Source organism: Cucurbita moschata, unplaced genomic scaffold (genome assembly GCF_002738365.1).
Source record: "Cucurbita moschata cultivar Rifu unplaced genomic scaffold, Cmos_1.0 Cmo_Scf00062, whole genome shotgun sequence".
NCBI lineage: Eukaryota > Viridiplantae > Streptophyta > Magnoliopsida > Cucurbitales > Cucurbitaceae > Cucurbita > Cucurbita moschata.
Genome location: NW_019268578.1, coordinates 709,688 through 729,860, shown reverse-complemented (window position 1 = coordinate 729,860; position 20,173 = coordinate 709,688). Strand labels below are relative to the sequence as shown.

General features: G+C 35.6%; 4 protein-coding genes across 6 annotated transcripts; 1 reads left to right on the top strand and 3 right to left on the bottom strand.

The window, feature by feature from the left end:
* Positions 1–2,573: 2,573 nt before the first annotated feature.
* Positions 2,574–3,585, bottom strand: LOC111437147 (probable E3 ubiquitin ligase SUD1). 3 transcript variants are annotated; one of them, XR_002709396.1, is made up of 3 exons: positions 3,138–3,585; positions 2,754–3,053; positions 2,574–2,722 (listed from the first exon to the last, which is right to left on the bottom strand). XR_002709396.1 is itself a non-coding variant. In XM_023075001.1 (2 exons), the coding sequence occupies exons 1-2, from the start codon at positions 3,515–3,517 to the stop codon at positions 2,819–2,821; spliced, it is 615 nt and encodes a 204-aa protein (XP_022930769.1). In that variant the 5' UTR covers positions 3,518–3,585; the 3' UTR covers positions 2,574–2,818. The 3 variants fall into 3 exon arrangements, 2 of the variants coding, with proteins under 2 accessions (XP_022930769.1, XP_022930770.1); XM_023075001.1 differs by having other exon boundaries at positions 2,574–3,053; XM_023075002.1 differs by having other exon boundaries at positions 2,574–3,031; positions 3,138–3,545.
* A 171-nt stretch (positions 3,586–3,756) lies between these two features.
* LOC111437139 (aspartate aminotransferase, mitochondrial-like) lies at positions 3,757–10,849 on the top strand. Its single transcript, XM_023074992.1, has 11 exons — positions 3,757–3,839; positions 5,181–5,486; positions 6,148–6,233; positions 7,358–7,564; positions 7,664–7,769; positions 7,921–8,025; positions 8,109–8,281; positions 8,753–8,912; positions 9,744–9,839; positions 9,955–10,049; positions 10,550–10,849. The coding sequence occupies exons 2-11, from the start codon at positions 5,304–5,306 to the stop codon at positions 10,620–10,622; spliced, it is 1,284 nt and encodes a 427-aa protein (XP_022930760.1). The 5' UTR covers positions 3,757–3,839; positions 5,181–5,303; the 3' UTR covers positions 10,623–10,849.
* A 1,469-nt stretch (positions 10,850–12,318) lies between these two features.
* On the bottom strand, positions 12,319–17,858 carry LOC111437141 (shaggy-related protein kinase zeta-like). Its single transcript, XM_023074994.1, has 12 exons — positions 17,563–17,858; positions 16,084–16,176; positions 15,808–15,867; positions 15,447–15,719; positions 15,283–15,357; positions 15,098–15,154; positions 14,575–14,715; positions 14,434–14,484; positions 14,245–14,340; positions 13,860–13,943; positions 13,522–13,623; positions 12,319–12,764 (listed from the first exon to the last, which is right to left on the bottom strand). Exons 1-12 carry the CDS (start codon positions 17,575–17,577, stop codon positions 12,669–12,671), a joined length of 1,143 nt encoding a protein of 380 aa, XP_022930762.1. The 5' UTR covers positions 17,578–17,858; the 3' UTR covers positions 12,319–12,668.
* A 519-nt stretch (positions 17,859–18,377) lies between these two features.
* LOC111437144 (peroxidase P7-like) lies at positions 18,378–19,760 on the bottom strand. The gene is made up of 3 exons (XM_023074996.1): positions 19,536–19,760; positions 19,184–19,375; positions 18,378–19,094 (listed from the first exon to the last, which is right to left on the bottom strand). Exons 1-3 carry the CDS (start codon positions 19,734–19,736, stop codon positions 18,546–18,548), a joined length of 942 nt encoding a protein of 313 aa, XP_022930764.1. The 5' UTR covers positions 19,737–19,760; the 3' UTR covers positions 18,378–18,545.
* Between the last annotated feature and the right edge of the window lie 413 nt (positions 19,761–20,173).

The following is a 20,173-nucleotide window of genomic DNA, read 5'->3' as shown; positions in this document are numbered from 1 at the left end:
TTTTTTTTTTTTTTTTTTTTTTTGAAAGTTTTAAGATTATTATTAAAATTTTTGAATTTTGAATTTCGACGTGGGGGACAAATAAATCTTTTTTAATTTAACCCATAGTTCATCCATTCGGAAAGCGCCAATCTCACTCATAACATTGAGGCATCCGAGAGGTCGGGAAACGACCCTCTGGGACTCCATTTCTCCTTCCCTTCGTTTATAACGTGGGCAACGAGCAGAAGCAGAAGACGCGCCATATTTCATCCATTACTTCTTCCTTCTCTACATTTCCCCAAAGGTTTAGTGCCAATTGCTTCTTGGATTCCGATTCTTTTCTTCTTTCGAATTCCTCGTTAACTTCCATGTTCTGCAGATGTGCTTTAAGTGTTCAAAGTCAGTTTTCGTCTGTATTACTTTAATTATCTGCTAATCTCAACAATAGATTCGTTGAAAGTTGATTTTATTTTGGTTTTACTCTATCGAGGCATCCATTGTTTGATCTCTTTCGATGAGAATGTTGATCCGTGCCAGATTAATTTTCAAACTGGTATTGGTCTTCCAAAACTTCAAATGAATTCTTGAAGGTCCTGGTTGAATTTTATTCTTGTTTTCACGTATGATTTTAAGAAACACTAGATTTGTAGTCAAATTATAAAAACTTAGATTGAAGTCAGCTTGTAGAATGATCAATGAGCCGTGGATTGAGGTCTTGAGCCTGATGCCGTAAAATACACTACAAGGATGAATAGCTGCTTTAGATGTATGCTTTTGATGGCGTTGCTTACTGCACAGTTATTGGTGCTTTTCTCGAGTTAGTTGCGTTTGAAGGGCAAAATGTTTGCATAGAATAGATGATAAAGAATGGCGTGGGAATTGATTAGTTTATAATACATTTGTTAATTTGTACTGTAAAGAAGATGAGTTGGAGGCTGCATTTAAGCTGTTGGACGAGCTAGAGTCGTCTTCAGTCTTGGTTGTCTGTTGTGTTCCCCATAAGGTGGAATCCGTATCTCGAGTCTTGCTTATATAGTTTCATTAGCCCCGACCTAGATACGAGCACGCCGAGCTTTTCAGCGAGAAGCAAGAAAATCGAAAGGACAGAGAAAAAAAGCAAGATAGACTTCCGTGTGGGCAGGCCTACTATCCATTTTGTTACTATGGAGCTGGGCGGTAAACGAGTAAATGCGATCCCGCCCTCCATCAGCCGGTGTGTGTGAGCTTCACTCCTTATAGCTCTATACCGCCACCGGTCCCTTGTGTGAATCTATGATAACTAAAGGGTTGTGCAGGGCTGGTAATATCGAGGGGGCCCGACGGCATTTGAATGACATGTATATGACAGGTTTTGCTTCAAACTTGGTAGCCTTAAATTGTCTAGTTGACAGGTTGTGTAGAGCTGGACAAATTGACCAAGCAATGAATTGTTTGAATCAATGGAAACAAGGGATTCTTTTATGTACTCCTCCTTCGTGCACAATCTTTGCAAGGCAAGGAGATTCCGTTGTGCGTCTGAGTTATTGCTTTTGTGTTTAAAAGATGGCACAAAGGTTCTTAAGTTGACACAACGTGCGGTTATTGAACGTGTAATAGCCTTTTCCCTCAAGGTTTTTAAAACGCTTCTGCTAAGGAGAGATTTTTACACTCTTATAAAGAATGTGGGATCTCACACTCCACTCCCCTTTGGAGCCCACGTCCTCGCTGACACTTATTTCCCTCTCCAATCGATGTGGGATCTCACAAAACAAGACTTGTTCTATAGGTTGTATGACTGTGTCGTCGAGTTCTAAGGAAAGGTATACCGACCCTGTTAGCCTCGTTCAAAATCTTGTCCTTAAAGTTGCTTTAGTTGGACTTCTATGCTATTTTGGAGACTGAAGTATCCTCTGTGTGGACTAGTGGCTGAACTTTTGCTTTTGTGTGAGCAGGTTTATTTTATCACATCATACGGCTTCATTTTCAGCATGTTCTTGAGAATCTATGGGGATGTCTTATGGCCTCCAGCTCCTGGTGCACATTCAATTCAGGAACTTCTCTGTTTCCTCTCAAGTATTCACTTTTCAAAGTTTATTTATCGTCACTATTTTTAACCGTGCCCAAGTACATTTTTGTGAGATCCCCCATCAGTTGGAGAGAAGAATGAAACAGGAGAATGAAACATTCTTTATAAGAGTGTGGATATCTCTCCCTACCAGACGCGTTTTAAAAACCTTGAGGAGAAGCCCAAAAAAAATAATATTTGTTAGCGGTAGGCTTGTGCTATTACAAAGGGTATCAGAACCAGGTTTCGGGCGATGTGCTAACGAGGTGGCTGAGCCTTGAAGGCGGTGGATACGAGGCGGTGTGCCAACAAGGACGCTGGCCCCAAAGGGGGTAGATTTGGGAGTCTCACATCGATTGGAGAAGGGAACGAGTGCCAGTGAGAACGCTGGACCTCGAAGGAAGGTGGATTGTGAGATCTCACATCAATTAGGGAGGAGAACGAAACATTCTTTTACAAAGGTGTGGAAACCTCTCCCTAGCAGACACGTTTTAAAAAAATTGGGAGATTACAGTTTTGTCAATCGTAAATGAACGAAGATGAGAAATTTCCTTGGCATTTGGTATGTTTTCTTCCCTTTTAAATACTATGTTTGTACCAACCTAATCACAGTTCAATTGGTTAACGTTATTAAAGCGTTATATCATCGACCGAAGAGGTCATGAATTCAAGTTCCCTCCCCCACACAGTATTATACTCAAAAGCTATAGCATGCAAGTATAAGCTATAATTTTTGACTTTATTGCTGGTTAATGTGATGATAGGATGTTCGAGCAAAGCCATCACTCATCATCAGAAGAAATTGAATCGAAAAAACCATGGGAGGAGGAAGGCTAGAACCGTGCATGTCAATAGAAAATTACAGAACCGCTGCCCCCAGCAACATGATAACGGAACCTCGTTGTCCAAGGACACTGCCGACACGCTTGAGCTTGCTACCATCCTCCTCTCATTCCTCTGTATCATGAAAACGCTGCTCCTGTTTCCCCGCACGTTTGTAGCTGTCTGACCACATATCTCACACTGTCTATTATTAGAAACAGATGAAGCTGAATTGGCGTTGTAAAACCAAAATCACTGATATCTGAATGATGAACAGAGAATCTTTTACCTGTTGCCTCTATGCATAAACCAAATCTCGGCGCAGTCACGGTGGGACATTCCGAGCTCGCCTTTGCAGCGACATCCGAGGTTTACGAGGTCTGAACTTACCGACTCGTCGGAACTCAAATGACATATCCTGCAAACCTTTTCATTACTAGAATTTGCATCATCCATTGACTCACCAGTGCTTTTTATGTCAATGATGCAGGTATGATGGCTCTCAGGCTGTCTAGAGCTCTTACCAGCCCCCTCATGCTCATGCTCATGCTCGTGCTCCGATCTTGCAAGTACTTCTTTTGCTTCTTCGGGTCTCGTCGGCGACACGATAACTATCTCGGGTTCATCTGGACTTGTTGTTCGACTCGATCCTTCCTCTTGTTCGATCATATCGAACGAGTTTACATATCATAGAAGAAGAAATGGTTGAATCAGCTCCAGGTAATTTGGGCTGGGTTCTTGGAAACAAGCATGGAAATGAATGATAAATGGGGAAGAATTAGACTGTTGTGTTTCTTTAGTACGAAGCAAGGGAGACTGACAACTACACGGAATTTCAACTAACTGTAAGGAATAAGCCTTTCTCCCTTGTTGGTTGCAGAGACAAGACAAGAATTTATGGGAAGAGAGCGATTATCCAGTGAGGCACAGCCCCACAACAAGTCTCAGTGCCTACGAATTGCTTCTGAAACCTTCCAGATCTCAAAGAGTTGTAAGCTTCCTAACACTCTTAATCAAATTCAATTTGGCTTTATTATCTTTTGGGTTTGTGATTTACTTGATTGATTGAAAGTTGGTTGAAAACTCCCACACGTTTTCAATGATATGATCCCTTCCCCCTTCCCCACTTTAGTTTTTCAGGTTTGGATTTTGTAACTACTTTAACTGTGGAGGACACGTTTTCTTAGAGGACCTTGAATTATTTACGATCAAAATTTGTCAATTTCATGTCGGAAGATGCTAAGATTTGAAGAATTTGACCACCTGTTTAGTTAAACACTTTCCAAACGTTTCTTTATCGATCTACTTTTTTTAAAATAAAGGGAACTCATTAGTCATTTTTATTCAATTTTAAAAAGGCGCCTACCTCTCTTACCGGTGTAGGAAAGAAGAAAGTTTAACGGGTTAATGCGTCAATTTGTCGATCTTAAAATTTCATGTTGGGAGATGCTAAAGTTCGAAGAATTTGACCACCTGTTTAGTTTATTGGTCCGCTATTTCTTTATTTTTAAAGGGAACCCATTTTTAAAAATTTCTTGTCTCTCTTAAAAGTGTAAGATAGAAGATAATAGGGATTCTCTCCAAAGATCTTTTCTTTTTTTTTTTCAATCAAAGAGAAGAAATCTCCAAGAAGCGTAGAGGAAAGAGTTTTGCGGGAATTGTCTTGAATTCTTTCAACCCGTGACATTACCCAATCAGTCAAGCTAAGCTGAGCTAAGAGAGAAAAATGGCCGTCCTTCCAATCAAGCAATGCCCTCACCAATGTTTAAATGTTAAATTTTAATGCTAAATTATTTCAAAAATCTTTAATATTACCCGTAATATTTTATAAAATTTTCAAAACTATCATTAAAATATAAATTCATTAAGATGTTAGACATGGTGTAATGTTGTTAATCATTATTACGGTCAGTTTAGATTATTACTATGTTAAATTTTTTAAAAATATTTTAATTAAATTTTACTTTATATTGAAAATAATATTGTAAAATTAAAAAAAAAAACAGGAATATTTTAAAATAAGAAGCAAAATTTAGGAATATTAATGTTTTTATTGTATTGCCAAATTCGATGAGTAGAATGAAATGAATCGAGGAGTTATTTAAACCTAAGATTTAACTTGTTTGGAAAATATAAAATGGCTGTCGAGATTCTATTGCCGTTTTGACACCCTGACCTGTCCGTGAGTACGCGCCTTTCGAAGACGTGATTAAAAAAATGAAAATATATATATATATATATATAAAGCGTTAGTCGTCAAAAGTTAGATGAATATATTTAAAGCTCCGAGTCTGCGCTGCGCATTTCGAGGTTCTCATGTCTATTTGTTCAGTTGGAGCCTGAAGCCAGAGGTCTCTCTGTTTTCGCGCCTCCACGAAATCTCCGCCGTTTTTTCGTCTGAGTTTTGTAAAGAGAACGGCGAGAGAGAGAGCTATCAGTTTGCTTGTTGGTGTTCATGGCGTTTCAAGCAGTGATTTCTAGGAAGGTTTTAGACCGGAGCTTGAGTAGCTTCGGCGTCGGAGCTAGATCCATGTCGTCTTGGTGGAAGAACGTCGAACCGGCTCCGAAAGATCCGATTCTAGGCGTTACTGAAGCTTTCTTGGCTGATCCGAGTCCTAGCAAAGTCAATGTTGGAGTAGTGAGTTTCTACTTCTTCTTGCCTTGTTCGCCTTGGATTTTGATACGATTACTGTTTGATTGCTGGTGTAGCTTTGGTTGTGATTTGTGCTTCTATTGAGTTTTAATAACTAAGAACACAAACGTCGGAATGACAATCGAAGTTTCCAATGCGAACGATTCTAAAGCTTCATCATCTAAGAGGAAATCCACTTCCACTCGTTGATCTAAACTTTTTTCTCCATCTGTCTTTTGTCTATTTCGTGTTTTTTCATCTGATCTGTACTGTTCGCGCGCGCATTTGATTAGCTTTCGCATTAAGCTTTTAGTTCGTCGTCCTGTTTTCCGCGGTTGAAACTTTTGCATCGCTCTAAGCGATATCGAAATCGTTAAATATTGGGAGATTCCTGTGTCAGAACTGTTTAAGTTTGATTGTTGAATCTAGAAACAGGAGTTTTTTCTTTCTTAGCTATTATTTTAATAATTCTGTTGCCTATGAGATTAGTTCAAAATTTTAATGGCCATCTCGATGGATCCAATATTTCTTCAAGTTCTCGGATCGAAAAGTTCCTTAAATCTTTTTAAATTATTATGTTACAGGCAAACTATTGTCGCTTTTGATCTTGTGCCGTCTTTTTCAGTGGAATCTCTAAATTTATCTTTACGTTTTCCGTATCTTCTAGGGTGCATATCGAGATGATAACGGAAAGCCAGTGGTCCTCGAATGTGTGAGGGAAGCTGAACGGAGAATCGCAGGAAACCTGAATATGTAAGACGGCGTCTCGTTTATCGTAGTTTGGATGCACTCGTTTAATCGTATTTTATTTTATAATTTAATTAACAACTTGCTGCTCTGATTGGATTGTTCTATCCTCCTCAAGTAGATGAGATGAAATCCTTTTTTAGTCCGTACAACTGGACCATGGTCCATACCTTGTGGAATCTTTGCCTTTGTTACACGCACATTTTCATTTCACTCTTTTCTAGTGGATTCTGATTTTGATTTTTCAATGTCTGTGAGTTGAGATGTCGTGCTTACATGTTGATTATCCACAGCATGCTTTTAATGTCTCATAGATAACTGTTGGAACCATTATCTAGCGTCATTAAATATAATGATTGTTGGATTAAGATAGCACTTCGGAACAAAAGTGATGATTGTATCTTGTGAATTGGCATCTGATCTTTTTGGAATAATTGACGATGAGGTAGCCTCAGAGGTTCTTATTTCTTCTTTACCAAATAATGAACTAGGTTCTGCACACTAGAATTTGAAGGAAAAATTGGAGAGTAATCAGAAAGAAAATTGAATGTTTAATTAAATTTAAACTACCTAGGTTTTGACTCGTTGTGTTTGTTGTGGTTGTCCTTGGAAAGGCTATCTTTCGCCATTCTTGATTACTTTACTCAGTTGCACTGAGATAAACTATTATGCTCTGTAGATCGGTGATACAATTTTACCAGCGCTAACTTCTTTTGGATTATTCATTTTAGGAGATGATGATAAGGTATAGAGTGATAGAATACTACAAGGAGCCTATTGGCATTAGAAACTAAAGACTCTTGAATCAAGTGTGCTCATTGACAAAGCCTAAGGTCTTCTTATTCACATGAAACCAACATCCATTGGTGTATGCCAGTGTGGATTTTCTCGTACTTTACATCTTAGCAAGTAACAACATATATTTTGCTGTTTAATTCTTTTTGTACTTCTCATGGTGACTGCGACTTGTTAAATAGGAATGACAGTTTCAGTGTTTGATTAGTTTCAATGCATACATGTAGATCTTTTTGTGTACAGACAAGGCATAACCTGCGTGAGCGTCACGCTTGAAATTGATTTATTTATTTGAGCTATTAAAGATATTGGCCACGTTTTGTCTGTTCTAACAGGGAGTATCTTCCAATGGGAGGAAGTATGAAGATGGTGGAAGAAACACTGAAGCTGGCTTATGGAGAGAATTCTGACTTCATCAAAGATAAGAGGATAGCAGCTATACAAGCTCTCTCAGGAACTGGAGCATGTCGTATTTTTGCTGACTTTCAGAAACGTTTCCTTAGCGGTTCCCAAATCTATATACCAGTCCCTACATGGTCCAAGTAAGAATTGCTGCTAAATCTGCATGAAATTAAAAAAAGAAAAAAAAAAAAGGTCTACTTCATTGGTATCCTGTTTCTCACTTAAAGATTTTCAAACAGCCACCATAACATCTGGAGAGATGCACAAGTTCCTCAAACGACATACCGCTACTATCATCCAGAGTCCAGAGGATTAGACTTCGCAGGATTGATGGATGATATAAAGGTATAAAGCATGCTGACATTTTCAAGATGTCTTATCTAACTCTAGTACTTTTAACATTCATGTTAATAGTGCCTCATGAGCACACTGAATTCTGTTGATTTCATTCTGCTGATGCCTTTTTTTTCTGTTTAATTTGCATGACACTGTTTAGAATGCTCCAAATGGCTCATTCTTTCTACTTCACGCATGTGCACACAATCCTACTGGAGTGGATCCCACGGAGGAACAATGGAGAGAGATATCACACCAGATTAAGGTCAGAATTTTTGGAATGATTGTTTCATAGATCATATCTTACAACTATTTCTTTGCCAGATATTGAACATTGTGATTTTTTAGGCCAAAGGTCATTTTGCCTTTTTTGACATGGCATACCAAGGTTTTGCTAGTGGTGATCCAGAAAAAGATGCAAAGTCCATCAGGATCTTTCTCGAGGATGGCCATCATATTGGAATTGCTCAGTCGTACGCTAAAAATATGGGACTCTATGGCCAGAGAGTAGGATGCCTTAGGTATGTGTCCACTAGATTGATTCCACTTCCACTTTTCCTTCGTTTACAAAACAACATGCTATCTCCTAGTAATGTCTATATACCTGGTGCATTTTTGTTGACTAACTTTAATGTGATTTTAATCACCTGTAGCTATCATTTAATACCTTTTAGGTTAGCTTAAAAAAAAACACTTTCAATAAATATATTCATAGATCTTTAGAAAATGCTTTAAATCATTCAAAAAACTATACTAAACACACTTTAAATGATTTTTTTTTTCTCCAAAAGTGCTTAATAGACATATTGATATTCATTTTCCAACAATTATTCCAAGCAGAAGTGGTCGTTAGATCTCATGGTTATGCATTATAGATTAGAAGTTTGTTGAACAATGTATTAGTGCAGTTCACAAAGAATTCCTTGTTTCATGAATTGAGTCGTTTGTTATTTGTTTGTTGTCATTAAGGATGATGATTAAATTGATTGCAGCGTGCTGTGCGAAGATGAAAAACAAGCAATTGCTGTGAAAAGTCAGCTGCAGCAGCTTGCCCGACCCATGTACAGTAATCCACCTGTTCATGGTGCACTCATAGTTTCGACCATCCTTGGGGATCCAGAATTGAAAAAGTTATGGCTGAAGGAAGTTAAGGTAATATCTTCATGTTTATGCTGTATGTGCTCATAATCCTTTTCTTCTGCATTCCACTTCGATTTCATCATCAAACTAAAATCAGAATGCATACATCTCTTGTAATTTAACATAAACATGTAGAGGTCATTTTCTAGTTTTTCATTCTTTGTTTCTTGTTTTCAGTTTTTCAATAACATGAGTATTTTGATTCTTGTTTCTCATTTTTTTAGAAACGTTTCTAAATTGTGTACGAAATTTGAAAAAAAAAATGTTTCTATGTCCATTTTTTTTAAAACATAGACAAAGCATTGTTTTATCATTTTCTAAACATAACAATAACAAAAAAGATGGATATTTAATTTTAGAAAACCAATTTTCATGTGTTTTTTTTATAATTTTAATATAAAATTCTAGAGAACAAGAAACAGTAAATAGTTACTAAACATGCTTCTGTTTTTTTTTTTTTTTTTTTTTTTTTCAATAAATGGTTACATATATATATATATATAGGATTTCAAAAGCATCGATCAGAGTTCAATGCCATAATCTATGCATGGAAGTTTTTAGCTTCCATGACTTTGCCCCCAAGTACTTGTGAGTTAAACATAGTTTAATATGAAGAATTTTCAAATTAGATTATATTTATTAGTCTTCCATCTGTTTTGGATGGTGATATTTTCCTCGTCGAACAAATTGGACTGTCTAGTCTTATATTACAAATGTTCAGAGATGAAACTCACTCAACTGATTAATGCCGATGTATTCAATTTAAAAGAAAAGTCAATTTAACGATTATTAGTTTCCCCAATTGAGATGTATTCTCATCCTCACCTTATTTTGTTTATTCAGGTCATGGCTGATCGAATCATTGGAATGCGAAGTGCTCTACGAGAAAACCTAGAAAAGTTGGGATCTCCATTGTCCTGGGAGCATATAACCAATCAGGTACTTTCAACTCTTTCATTTTCCGATAACTAACACCTTGTTTTTGCTTCCTCAATTTTGAATATTTAACCGTTTACTAGTATCCTTATTGGTTTTGATTGTTCCATTGCAACAGATTGGCATGTTCTGTTACAGTGGAATGACCCCCGAGCAGGTTGACCGTTTGACAAATGAATATCACATTTACATGACTCGGAATGGCCGCATAAGGTAATGAATATCACACTTTGATAACAAGTCTTTTGAAAATTACTTGTTTAGGCTTCTAGATTTGCTTCAGAATTTGAGATGGTTTTTTAAAAAAATAAAACAATTGACTCATTGACACGTTGAACGTACTAAGCTTGTTTTGTTTAAAAACGGCGGGAGAGATTTTTTCTGATCGACTGATTCAGCACAAAAATAAATAATAATAATAAAATCCTAGTCTTAAAATTATTAAGTTTGTTTCGTTTTTGATTTTGAACTTTTAAAATACCAATTTTATTTTAACAAATTAATAATATAGCTTTTATTATGTGTACTAACTTGTAATAATATAAACATGATTTTAAGTCAATTAAATTAGAAGACGAACATTGGGTAAAAATAGATTTTAGGTAGAAAAGTAAAAATGTATAATTTATTGCATGGTAAATTCTTTTTCGTTCTAATTTTTTAAGAAGCAGAATTGTGAACTGTTTGCTTACGAAATGAATTTGTGTAAACAGCATGGCAGGAGTTACAACCGGGAACGTACCGTATCTGGCAAACGCCATCCATGAGGTCACAAAATCTGCTTGATTGCGACACTTTCTACATGATATACTACAGTCTACAAGATCTCTACTTGGTGAATAAAGGTATATTATTACAAACTCTTTAAAAATTCCTTCCATGAATAGGGGGAATTTGCAATTCATAAGTCATTTAAAGTATAATAATGTCCAATTGATCTGAAGGTACACATTTTTTCCCATTTCCAGCTAAATTATCATTAATTTATCCATTGCTTTGCTTTGTTTCTATAATTTCTGGGGAGTGCTAGACTATCAGGGTCTTTGAATTATAGTTTCTAAAATTTAAATTTTAGCATATGATGGTCCTTTCTAGTGAAAATTTGCAATATTTAAGAACAAATCTTCAAATTGTATGTTTATTAGATTATATTTTTCTTTTCTTTTCTTTTTTAAATTTAATTACATTACATATAATAACTTTCTACACGAAAAATCTATGATTAAAAAGTATTATATTTTTTCAAAAATAAATAAAACGATAATAATACTAAATTTAATATAATGTTAATGTATCTATCAAATTTTAATGGAGAAATTTTCCCATAGAACCTGATCCCCATTCCCCGACTCCTAAACTGAGAATGAGGTTAGGACAGGGATGGAAAATCTCTAAGGAGACGAGGATAGGGAGTTTAACCTAAATGTCCGTTTCTCTTCCCTATCCTTAACAATATAAACTCTAAAATCACGTCTAACATCAATACTATAAATTTTCTGTTTGATAAAACAAAAATTAGAAAAAAAAATGTGTAGAGAGGGAAGGAAAAGATGGGAAGAAAATTTAGAGAGTAAGAAAGTTAAAAGAGAAACATATGTTTAAAAGATAGGAACAGATGTTTAAAGAACGAAAAAGATAAAATAGGCGAAGTTTCACGATGAGATAAAAAGGTTATAAAATGAAAGACAAGTAAGAAGGGGGAAATAAAAAGTCAAAATTTCTATAAAATTTTGTATTTATGTTTTTAAATTTTATTCACAATTCTAAAACACTTATCAAATTAAAAAAAAGCAGAGAATTGAATAGAATATAAAAACTAAATCTAAACTAAAAACCAAACGTTTTGTTATCTATTTTTTTTTTTCAAATGCTTTCAAATTAAGTCAAGTTTTAAAAGTTTAAAACAAAAGGTTACATTTTTAAATTGCTTTAAATTTTTTTTAAAAAATCTATATTTGGAATTTAGTTAAGAAGCAACGCAAACATTTTTTAAAAGAAAAACAAAAATCATTGTTAAGAAATGATGAGAAAACAAGTTCAATATGGGCCTAAAAATCATGCCGAGCGAGGAAAAGAGGACGCTCAGAGGGACAAATGAAAGGAAAGGAAGAAAAAAGAAAGCCAAAATGTATATACACTCCCGAGTCCCGACCATTACCTAAGTTCCTAACTTACCGATTATTTATTTATTTATTTTAGTCAGATGAGATGGTTTGAAGAAGAACCGAAAATAGAATGAAAGTGACAAAATTACCAAAAATATGCTTACAGAAAATGTCGGCCGCCAACTTTTCATGCTCCGCATCATTGGTTCTCATCGGCAGATATCCCGTTTGATTGCTCTTCTTCCCTGCCTGCAGTAAAACAAGTGAAGCTTCTCTTTCCTTTTTGTCCCCCTCCGGCAACAAATCTACATTCAAAAGCTTAGAAAAATGCACCATACTATATACATTATGATATAAAAGTAATGAACAACAAGAAGTAGAAATAATAAGTCTCCTATACTAAATAAGTACAAACAAAGAGCATAGCTGTCGATCATTATACGCTAACTGTATCATACAATCTACAATAAGCCACTTAAGCTTGTAAAGGTATATTGCATCCCCTAATATCTAGCAACAATACAGGTACCCTTTCTATATATACTCTCTCACCTATCTAGAATTTGTGCAGTAAAAGTTAATGTACAGACATAGCAAATATATGTATTATATTGGCAAAAGGAAAAGTATTTGATATTTTACCACTTCCACGGTGGCGCTGAATAAAGCCCCTACAGGCGGCTTTCTTGCTCAGAAGAACGTGTCCCTTAATGGCTTCGAGTTAATCTTATGTACCTGCTTGATGTGGGAATAGCAGTCCAGCCTGCCGCCGAACATGCTCTGGTATGAGCCTCTTTATCAATTCTGGCGAGGCTCCGGAAAGCTGAAAAATAAATTCAGTTATGGAAAAATAATAAATAAATAAACTAGGAGAAAAGAGTCTTGTTAGTAGGATGGATGAGATCTTAAGTCCACAAATGGTATTTATATATTTCATTATTAAAACACCTTTTACGAAAAGAAATTTAATTAAATTTCTTGTTTGTTTGGCTAACATTTTCTTAGAAGTGATTCTACAAATACCAAAATACAATAAAGTGATTTCTTATCATTCATTTTGTTATAATTTTTGGAAAATCAATTTCAAAGTGTAAAAAGGATTGAAAACCAATACAATCAAATTTGTTTCTTATTGGTTAAGAAACACTCTTAGAATCAAATAAGAAGAAAAACAGTTTTGACCTTCTAAAAGTGTTTAGGAAGTTAATCCTACCTGAAATGTCTCGTTATTCTACCATGTAATTTAGACTATTTTATATAAACTCTTTTTTTCGGGTTTTTTTTTTTTTTATTTGGACGGTTGAAGGGTTACTAGTAGATACATGTATGAATAAATGCATGTGTTGAATCGTAAATAGTAGATACATGTATGAATAGATACACAGTGTATCTATTCATACATGTATCTACTAGTGACCTTTCAACATGGACAAGCTTGCACGGGTCTCAATTCCCAAACAACTCAAAAATAGCTATGAGGCTTTCTTTACTAAAATGTGAAGTATTAATTATGCAGCTATATGCATAGGCTTATATAATTTACCGCCGGTAATAAAAACGTAAATGAAATACAGACATACTTCCTGTCTAAAGTTGAAGATCGGGGGCAGCTGACGGCCATTGGGAAGGCGGGCATTAGGCTCCCGAAGCTCATCAAAGAAGGGATGCGCACATGCTTCAAGCTGCCCATAGGGAGCTATTTGGTCAGAAAAACAATCATTATCTATCATTAACAAACTAAGTTACATAGTTTATAGATCAAGATGGCAGAATTCGAGAATTCAGCCCATTGCATGACAAAAAGTGCCAACATGGTAAAGAGTTTATGGATATATACGCAAGTAGATTACCAATTAAAGTAGGTACTTACGATACATTATCAGATATCAACAATAGAGTATGGAAAGTAGAAACTCACAGCAGTGCACCGGAGACCCGGTGAATATTGAAGAAGCCTTGAAGCAAGGTCAATAGCTTCAGGTGGCATTCGTTTGTGGAATACCTAAATGGATATTTTGTAAATGTATTAATTCTGTGAGACAAATCAATAACAAATTTATTCAATCAGACAAAAGTTTATGCATGATTAGATTATTGCTTGTTTTCTCATAGTTTTTTTGACTTTCATTTTTGTCACAGAAACATTTAAATCCTTATTCAAAACAACTTTTTCAGCTTTCAAAACTTAAAGCATATATAAAAAAAAAAGATAGCAGAACAAAGAAACTGACAAGTAGAAGGATTGCTTATGGGTTTTATTTTTAAAAATCAAATATTTTAACATGAATATACTAATAAAATACCTTGTGCCACGGATGGGCTTTGATCTGAGGGAATCTAAAATCTGTATAATTAGGATTCATGCATCGAATTTCTTCTCGAGTTGGAGTGCCAAGAACCTGGAAATTGGTAAAAAGAAAAGAACAAGTTATAACAACCATACTTCCATGACCATAAGGAATATGTTCACTGAACCAGGAAATAGGCTTCACCTTGATTATCTCAACCAGTTGATCAACTGCACTTTCCCCAGGAAACAATGGCTACAAAGAGATAACAAAAGTTAAATTGGATGGCTTTCATAACCTCTCTCTCCAGTAAGTAATAATCAGAAACTGCCTCAAGATGCCAACCTGTCCTAGAAGCAACTCGGCAAGAACACAACCAGCTGACCATATGTCGATGGACGTAGAATATTCCGTTGCACCAAATATGAGCTCAGGAGCTCGGTAGTAACGGGAGCATATGTACGAGATGTTTGCTTCACCTTTAACCTGACGGCAGAAATATAATAAAGATACTGTCTACAGAAAATGGTATATAGAAGAAAGAGTAATAATTATTCGTGAACCAATTGTCAATACTATAACTTGATTGCTATGCATAGCAAGTCTCAAAATCGGATGTCATAATTTTAGGCCACTTTCTGAGTACCTACACATACAGAAATCGTACTGATAACTTAACCTTGAGCAAATATTCATTTTATTTCTCTCAAACAAAATCATTTGGCTAATTGAGGACCTACATCTTGTCACTCAAATAAATTCCTTTGTTTTTGGTGTAAAACCAGGCTCCGAATCAATGGCCATTAAACTTTGAGCATATGCATAGCCTTGTTCAACATTTAAAAGATAGAAATAATATAACCTATACCAGGACTTTTGCGCTGCCAAAATCACAAAGCTTGACCTGATGCGTGAGAGGATCGACCTGGAAAGTTTATTCTAAGTTAGAAGGAAACTTGAATGAACATGAAAATTGTAAGATGCTAAATCTATTTGATCAAGTAGGAAGCTATTTGTAGCTGACAAACAATAAGAGACAAATAGGTTGCATACCAAAAGATTGTGAGGCTTTACATCTCGATGACAAACCCCTGGAACAATGTGTATATAAGCTAGCCCTCTAAAGATCTAATAAACACTTTAATTTAGTATTGGAATGAAGATGAAAAAGGACAGAAAGAAAATGTCGAATAGTATCTGAGTGTGTGAGTTCATACTTGATAAGTGTAAAGTTTCACATAGATGAGTGGCATTCTCTGGTTCATAGTGCAGTAGTGCCTCAGTACTCGATACATAGTCTCAGGAACGTATTCCATAACCAGATTTAAGAAGAGTTCATCTTTACTGGTTGTAGAAAAAAAACAGTGCTTCAAGGAAACAACATTTGGATGATCCATCAAGCGCATCAACTGCAGCTCACGATTTTTGTAACGTCTGTCCTGCAAGACTTTCTTTATTGCAAAAGTCTCCCCAGTTTCCAAGCATTTAGCCTAAGAAGAGTATTAAAAAAAGTTTAATGGAAAAGAAGAAAGGAAAAGAAAGGAAAATTTGACATTAGTTTTATAGATTTTTTTGTACCTGGAAAACAATTCCAAACGATCCGGAACCTACAACACGTTCCGCCATGTAGCTAATAGTCTAAAGCAATGTGAAAATCAACGAAACAAAAGTGAGCAGTTTAGCCACTCAAACATTGGAGAACATTAGAATGCATTAAGTGTTTCTGAGCACCAAGTTACAAGTCTTGATTGCCATACAAGATGAGGAAAAATGACCGACCAGAATTTTTATTATAATAACTTTGAAAAAATATGAAGCCAATAAGTTATTTTAAGTCAAAAATAAAATCATAACCTGTTTTGGCTCGCCATTTTTTCCTCCAATAGTAGTGGAGATTATGTGACCAGTTACTGCATCCTTGCTCTCTACAACAGTCGATGACATTTCCTACAAATTTGTAGACACATATAACAAAAGAGTTAAATGCCTAAACTATAAGGATGAACGACATTTGAGTACTTGGCAAATAACACCTCCCAAACTTAATGATATCAGATACCGTCGAATGGCGTTGATAAAAACACAAAAGTCAACAGTGCCTCTCGAATATACATCTCTTTTTTTTTTCTTTTTTTTTTCATCAGAAACAGACTATTTTCTTGATCATATTTAATATTAGTTCTCTTTTTCTACAGTGAAATGATCTTCTATGCGTGCAAATACCATTAAGGCTTGAAGCACTAGAATACAAGAATATTTATTGTCTAGAATTTTGAACTATCTGCGTTTTCCGATGCTAGTGCTTGGAATGCCTGTGAATAATATGATGTGTCAAGAAAACTATGAAAAAGGAGAAGCCAGTTTCAAAAAGAAAAAAAACGCTCGATGTCTTCAAAATATAGAATAATGAAAAGTTGAAACACAAATATCTCAAGAAACGCATACTCTCCTCCCGAAGGAAGATCAAATAAAATAAAAACTCGTTGTCTGTCTAAACAACGCAAAAATAGAAAGAATCAAACATCATCAACATCCTCAAGCAAACTGCAAAGGTTTGAAACACAAGCAACCAAAAGGAAAAATGCTCAAATAGTTGAAACTACTGTACCTGAAGACCAAAAACATGTATTACAATACTCAAACCGACAAATCATATTCAAGTATCAAGAATTGATCACCTATGGAGAAAATATTTGTCTCTTTAAGACAATAAAGCATATCAAACAAATTCTAGATAGAACACGATCTAACAAAGCAACTGCAGGCCGAATCAGATTGAGGTGTCATTATAATAGTACAAAATCGAGGGATGGAAAGAGAACGAAACACCGTCAGCAACTAAGAAGACAAAATTTGGAAGGAAAAATATGCGAAGAGATCCGTATTCGTTTCCAACAACACAAATTTACCGTTCTTTGACGACTTCCAGAGAAACAGAAGGCTCTAACTAGATAAATGCGCGTTTTATCTACTATTAATTTTAGCAGTCAAACTAAAAGCTCGAAATCAGGAGGATATCAGTCGAACGTTCCGAAATAGAAGAATGCAGCACGAATAGCATACAGTTTCAAGTAAACATAAAAGCAGTTCCAGAACTCGATCCACAAAATCTCACCGATCGCATTCTCGGTCAGAAAAAAAAAAAGCAACAAAAGCATTCATCGAACTCCTCTGATCAGAGACCATAAGCATTACAAAATCAACAAGATCGCAAACAAATTGTTCAGACGCGAACAAGACAACACGAGATCAAACGCGATCCATGAAACGACGCCAGAAAAACTACAACAAACACTACAAACCTCGAGAAAAAAAAAAAAAAGCAAAAATCACCTTGTCGGATTCCATTTCAGAATCACGGAGAGTGTAGTCTGATGAGGTTCAGAGGATCATTTCCAAAGCCAAAGCCAAAGCCGCAGAATCTCCGGTAGCCGACAATGAAATGCGATAAGCGCTACAAATCAGAAGGCAATGTGAGATTGAGAGAACACCGAGGTCTCGCCGTTTCAATTTCTACGTGGAATTTCTCGGTTCGTTCATCATCTCTACAGTGAAAGAGTTTCAGAAGAGAGAGAGAGAGAGAGAGAGAGAGAGAGAGTGGTAGACCAACTCGATTAAGGGAGTGCCGAATGGTCCAGTCAGAGAGCTTTATAGACATGGTATCTTATGATCTTATCTATGTCCAGTGTTAGTGCCGGTGGTTCTGTGGTAGACGCCACACGGTAACTAATATGGACCTGCGACCACGTGGACGTATTCGACGAGGATCGCATGATGTGGAACCCAATTATTCACCATTTTAAAACAAGTTTCTCATTTATTATTCACTATATTGTATATATAGTATTTATCTTATTGGTAATAGTTTAAAATGCGTCATTTATGCAGAGGTTTCCACACTCTTATAAGAAATGCTTCATTCCCCTCTCCAATCAACGTGGGGATCTCGCACCGTGCTCATACATAAAAATCTCAACTCGTAAATTTATTATCAATATTACAAAAAAATATATATTTAAATATGTTTATCAATTATTGTTTTAGAATATTACATAATTCAATTAAGGCATGGAGCTTAGTAATTTACGTTTCTACCCATGAAATTAGCAATAATTATGTCACCTTAATTATAGTCTTAGCATTAATAAATATGTATATCAAGTGGCATTAACACGTAGAAACTGAAAAGACGACAGAAATTAGGTAAAAGAAAGCATCTTTCTTATTTGTAGCTATTGTGTATATATATTTTTGTTCTTACTTCTTAATTAATCTAGTTAATTAAGATTAATTATTAACTAATTAAGATTGATTAATTAATTAACTACCCTGCAATTTCGTCTAATCTCAGTGGGTAATCCAGGTGGAGGACTGAGATTCCCCATCTTAATCATTGCTTTAACGAAATCCCATCTAAAGGTTAGGAGACTTTTACTGTAAGTCTGAACCAAGGCGTCTTGTGAGCCGCCGTTGAAGAGCTCTTGGTCCGAATGTAACAGCCCGCGCTGTTGAATCAAGTCTTTGAAATATTGGTTGTCGAACCTCTGGGTGGTCGAGTCGAGAGGGGCCAAGTTCGCGTCGCCGCCTGTGAACGGACAGTTGTCTCTCCGCTGTTCGGCGAAGGCGGGATTGATGTTGGTATCGTTGTAAATGCGTCTTCGGAAGAATCGACAACTAGCCATACCAATAGTGTGGGCGCCGGAGAGGGCAGTCATCTCATTGGCGTTGAAGCCTTTGGCATTGAACATAGAGATGAGCGTTGGGAGGTCGGAGCCTGGCCCCGGGAGGTTGTTGTTAGCGTCACTCTCGCTCGCCGTCCTCGAATCCTTCCGACCGAGTAGTACATTCCAATCAGGACCTCCAAGCTATACATTTTTAAAAACGAAGTCAATTTATACGTACTGCATGTAAAATCATGCAACGTAGTGAAAGGATAAAAAAAGGGCAAAATTACCAAATCAACCCCATCTCGAGCAGCAAGAGCAAGAATATCAGCACAAGAAACGGTGTTCTTGCAAGTAGCTTCGACTTCGGTTTTAATTTTGTCAATCACTTCGAACCCTCTAGCTGTATCTCGATTAGGAAATGCATTCTTTTCGCCCGTAAATGTCAGTGTATCATCGAGCAATATACTACCATCACAACCCTGCATTTAAATTGACAAGTTACAATAAATTTAATTATAACATCTCGTTCAAAATGTCATAGCAAACCACGTGAAAATAGGTTCTCTCGAAATAGATAAGTTATCGTATTAATATTGCACAGATCTGTTCTAAAGATCATATGTTCGAGTTACACCGTACATTAACAAAGCAGTCGTGGAAGAACAGGCGAAGAATTGAAGCTCCCATACGTTTTTCTGCGATAACAGCTTTGGTCATAATGGAACGAACGGTTCGTTTGAGATTGGGACAGCTTTTCGCGTAAAAGTTGGCTGAGAGCTGAGCATTGGCTGAGAAGGCTAAAAGGGAAAGAACAATGAAAAGATGGGAAATGGACGCCATTATAGCAAGAAGAAGAGGAAAGTGTGAGTGTGAGGCATTTGCTTTGAAGAGTTGATTTATTTATAGATAAGAAATATAAGGGTTTTTTTTAAAAAAAAAAAAAAAAAATAATTTATAATTTTATTTTAAAAAAACGTCATTAATTTTTTGCTAAAATTAATAAAAATGACCCTAAACTTTGTAATTTATCTAAATATACAAATAAATTTAATAATATTTTTTTAACTAAAAAAAATTAAAATATTCTTACGATAATACTTTATTTCATAAATAAGCTTCATTTTTTAAAATACTTTAATGTTAGTTTATTAAAATAAAAAATACGAATTAAAAGTATAATAAAGTCTAACAATTAAAATTTTCCAAAAAATAAAAACAAAAATTAAATATTAAACAGTTAGATAAACGACACCAAAAATTTATTAAAGTTAGGCAGA

What these genes read in the sequence shown, in the direction of transcription:
- LOC111437141 (XM_023074994.1), bottom strand. An exon ending in AAAATGGCGAGCCAAAACAG is followed by an intron (nt 15,868 to 16,083) that starts GTTATGATTTTA and finishes ACATTGCTTTAG; the next exon opens with ACTATTAGCTACATGGCGGA. An exon ending in TCTTCAACTTTAGACAGGAA is followed by an intron (nt 12,765 to 13,521) that starts GTATGTCTGTAT and finishes TTTATTTTTCAG; the next exon opens with CTTTCCGGAGCCTCGCCAGA.
- LOC111437144 (XM_023074996.1), bottom strand. Translation starts at nt 19,736, where the DNA reads ATGGCGTCCATTTCCCATCTTTTCATTGTTCTTTCCCTTTTAGCCTTC. An exon ending in TCCACGACTGCTTTGTTAAT is followed by an intron (nt 19,376 to 19,535) that starts GTACGGTGTAAC and finishes ATTTAAATGCAG; the next exon opens with GGTTGTGATGGTAGTATATT. An exon ending in CTCGAGATGGGGTTGATTTG is followed by an intron (nt 19,095 to 19,183) that starts GTAATTTTGCCC and finishes AAAAATGTATAG; the next exon opens with CTTGGAGGTCCTGATTGGAA.
- LOC111437139 (XM_023074992.1), top strand. Translation starts at nt 5,304, where the DNA reads ATGGCGTTTCAAGCAGTGATTTCTAGGAAGGTTTTAGACCGGAGCTTG. An exon ending in GCAAAGTCAATGTTGGAGTA is followed by an intron (nt 5,487 to 6,147) that starts GTGAGTTTCTAC and finishes CGTATCTTCTAG; the next exon opens with GGTGCATATCGAGATGATAA. An exon ending in ACTCGGAATGGCCGCATAAG is followed by an intron (nt 10,050 to 10,549) that starts GTAATGAATATC and finishes TTGTGTAAACAG; the next exon opens with CATGGCAGGAGTTACAACCG.
- LOC111437147 (XM_023075001.1), bottom strand. Translation starts at nt 3,517, where the DNA reads ATGATCGAACAAGAGGAAGGATCGAGTCGAACAACAAGTCCAGATGAA. An exon ending in TTTATGCATAGAGGCAACAG is followed by an intron (nt 3,054 to 3,137) that starts GTAAAAGATTCT and finishes TTCTAATAATAG; the next exon opens with ACAGTGTGAGATATGTGGTC.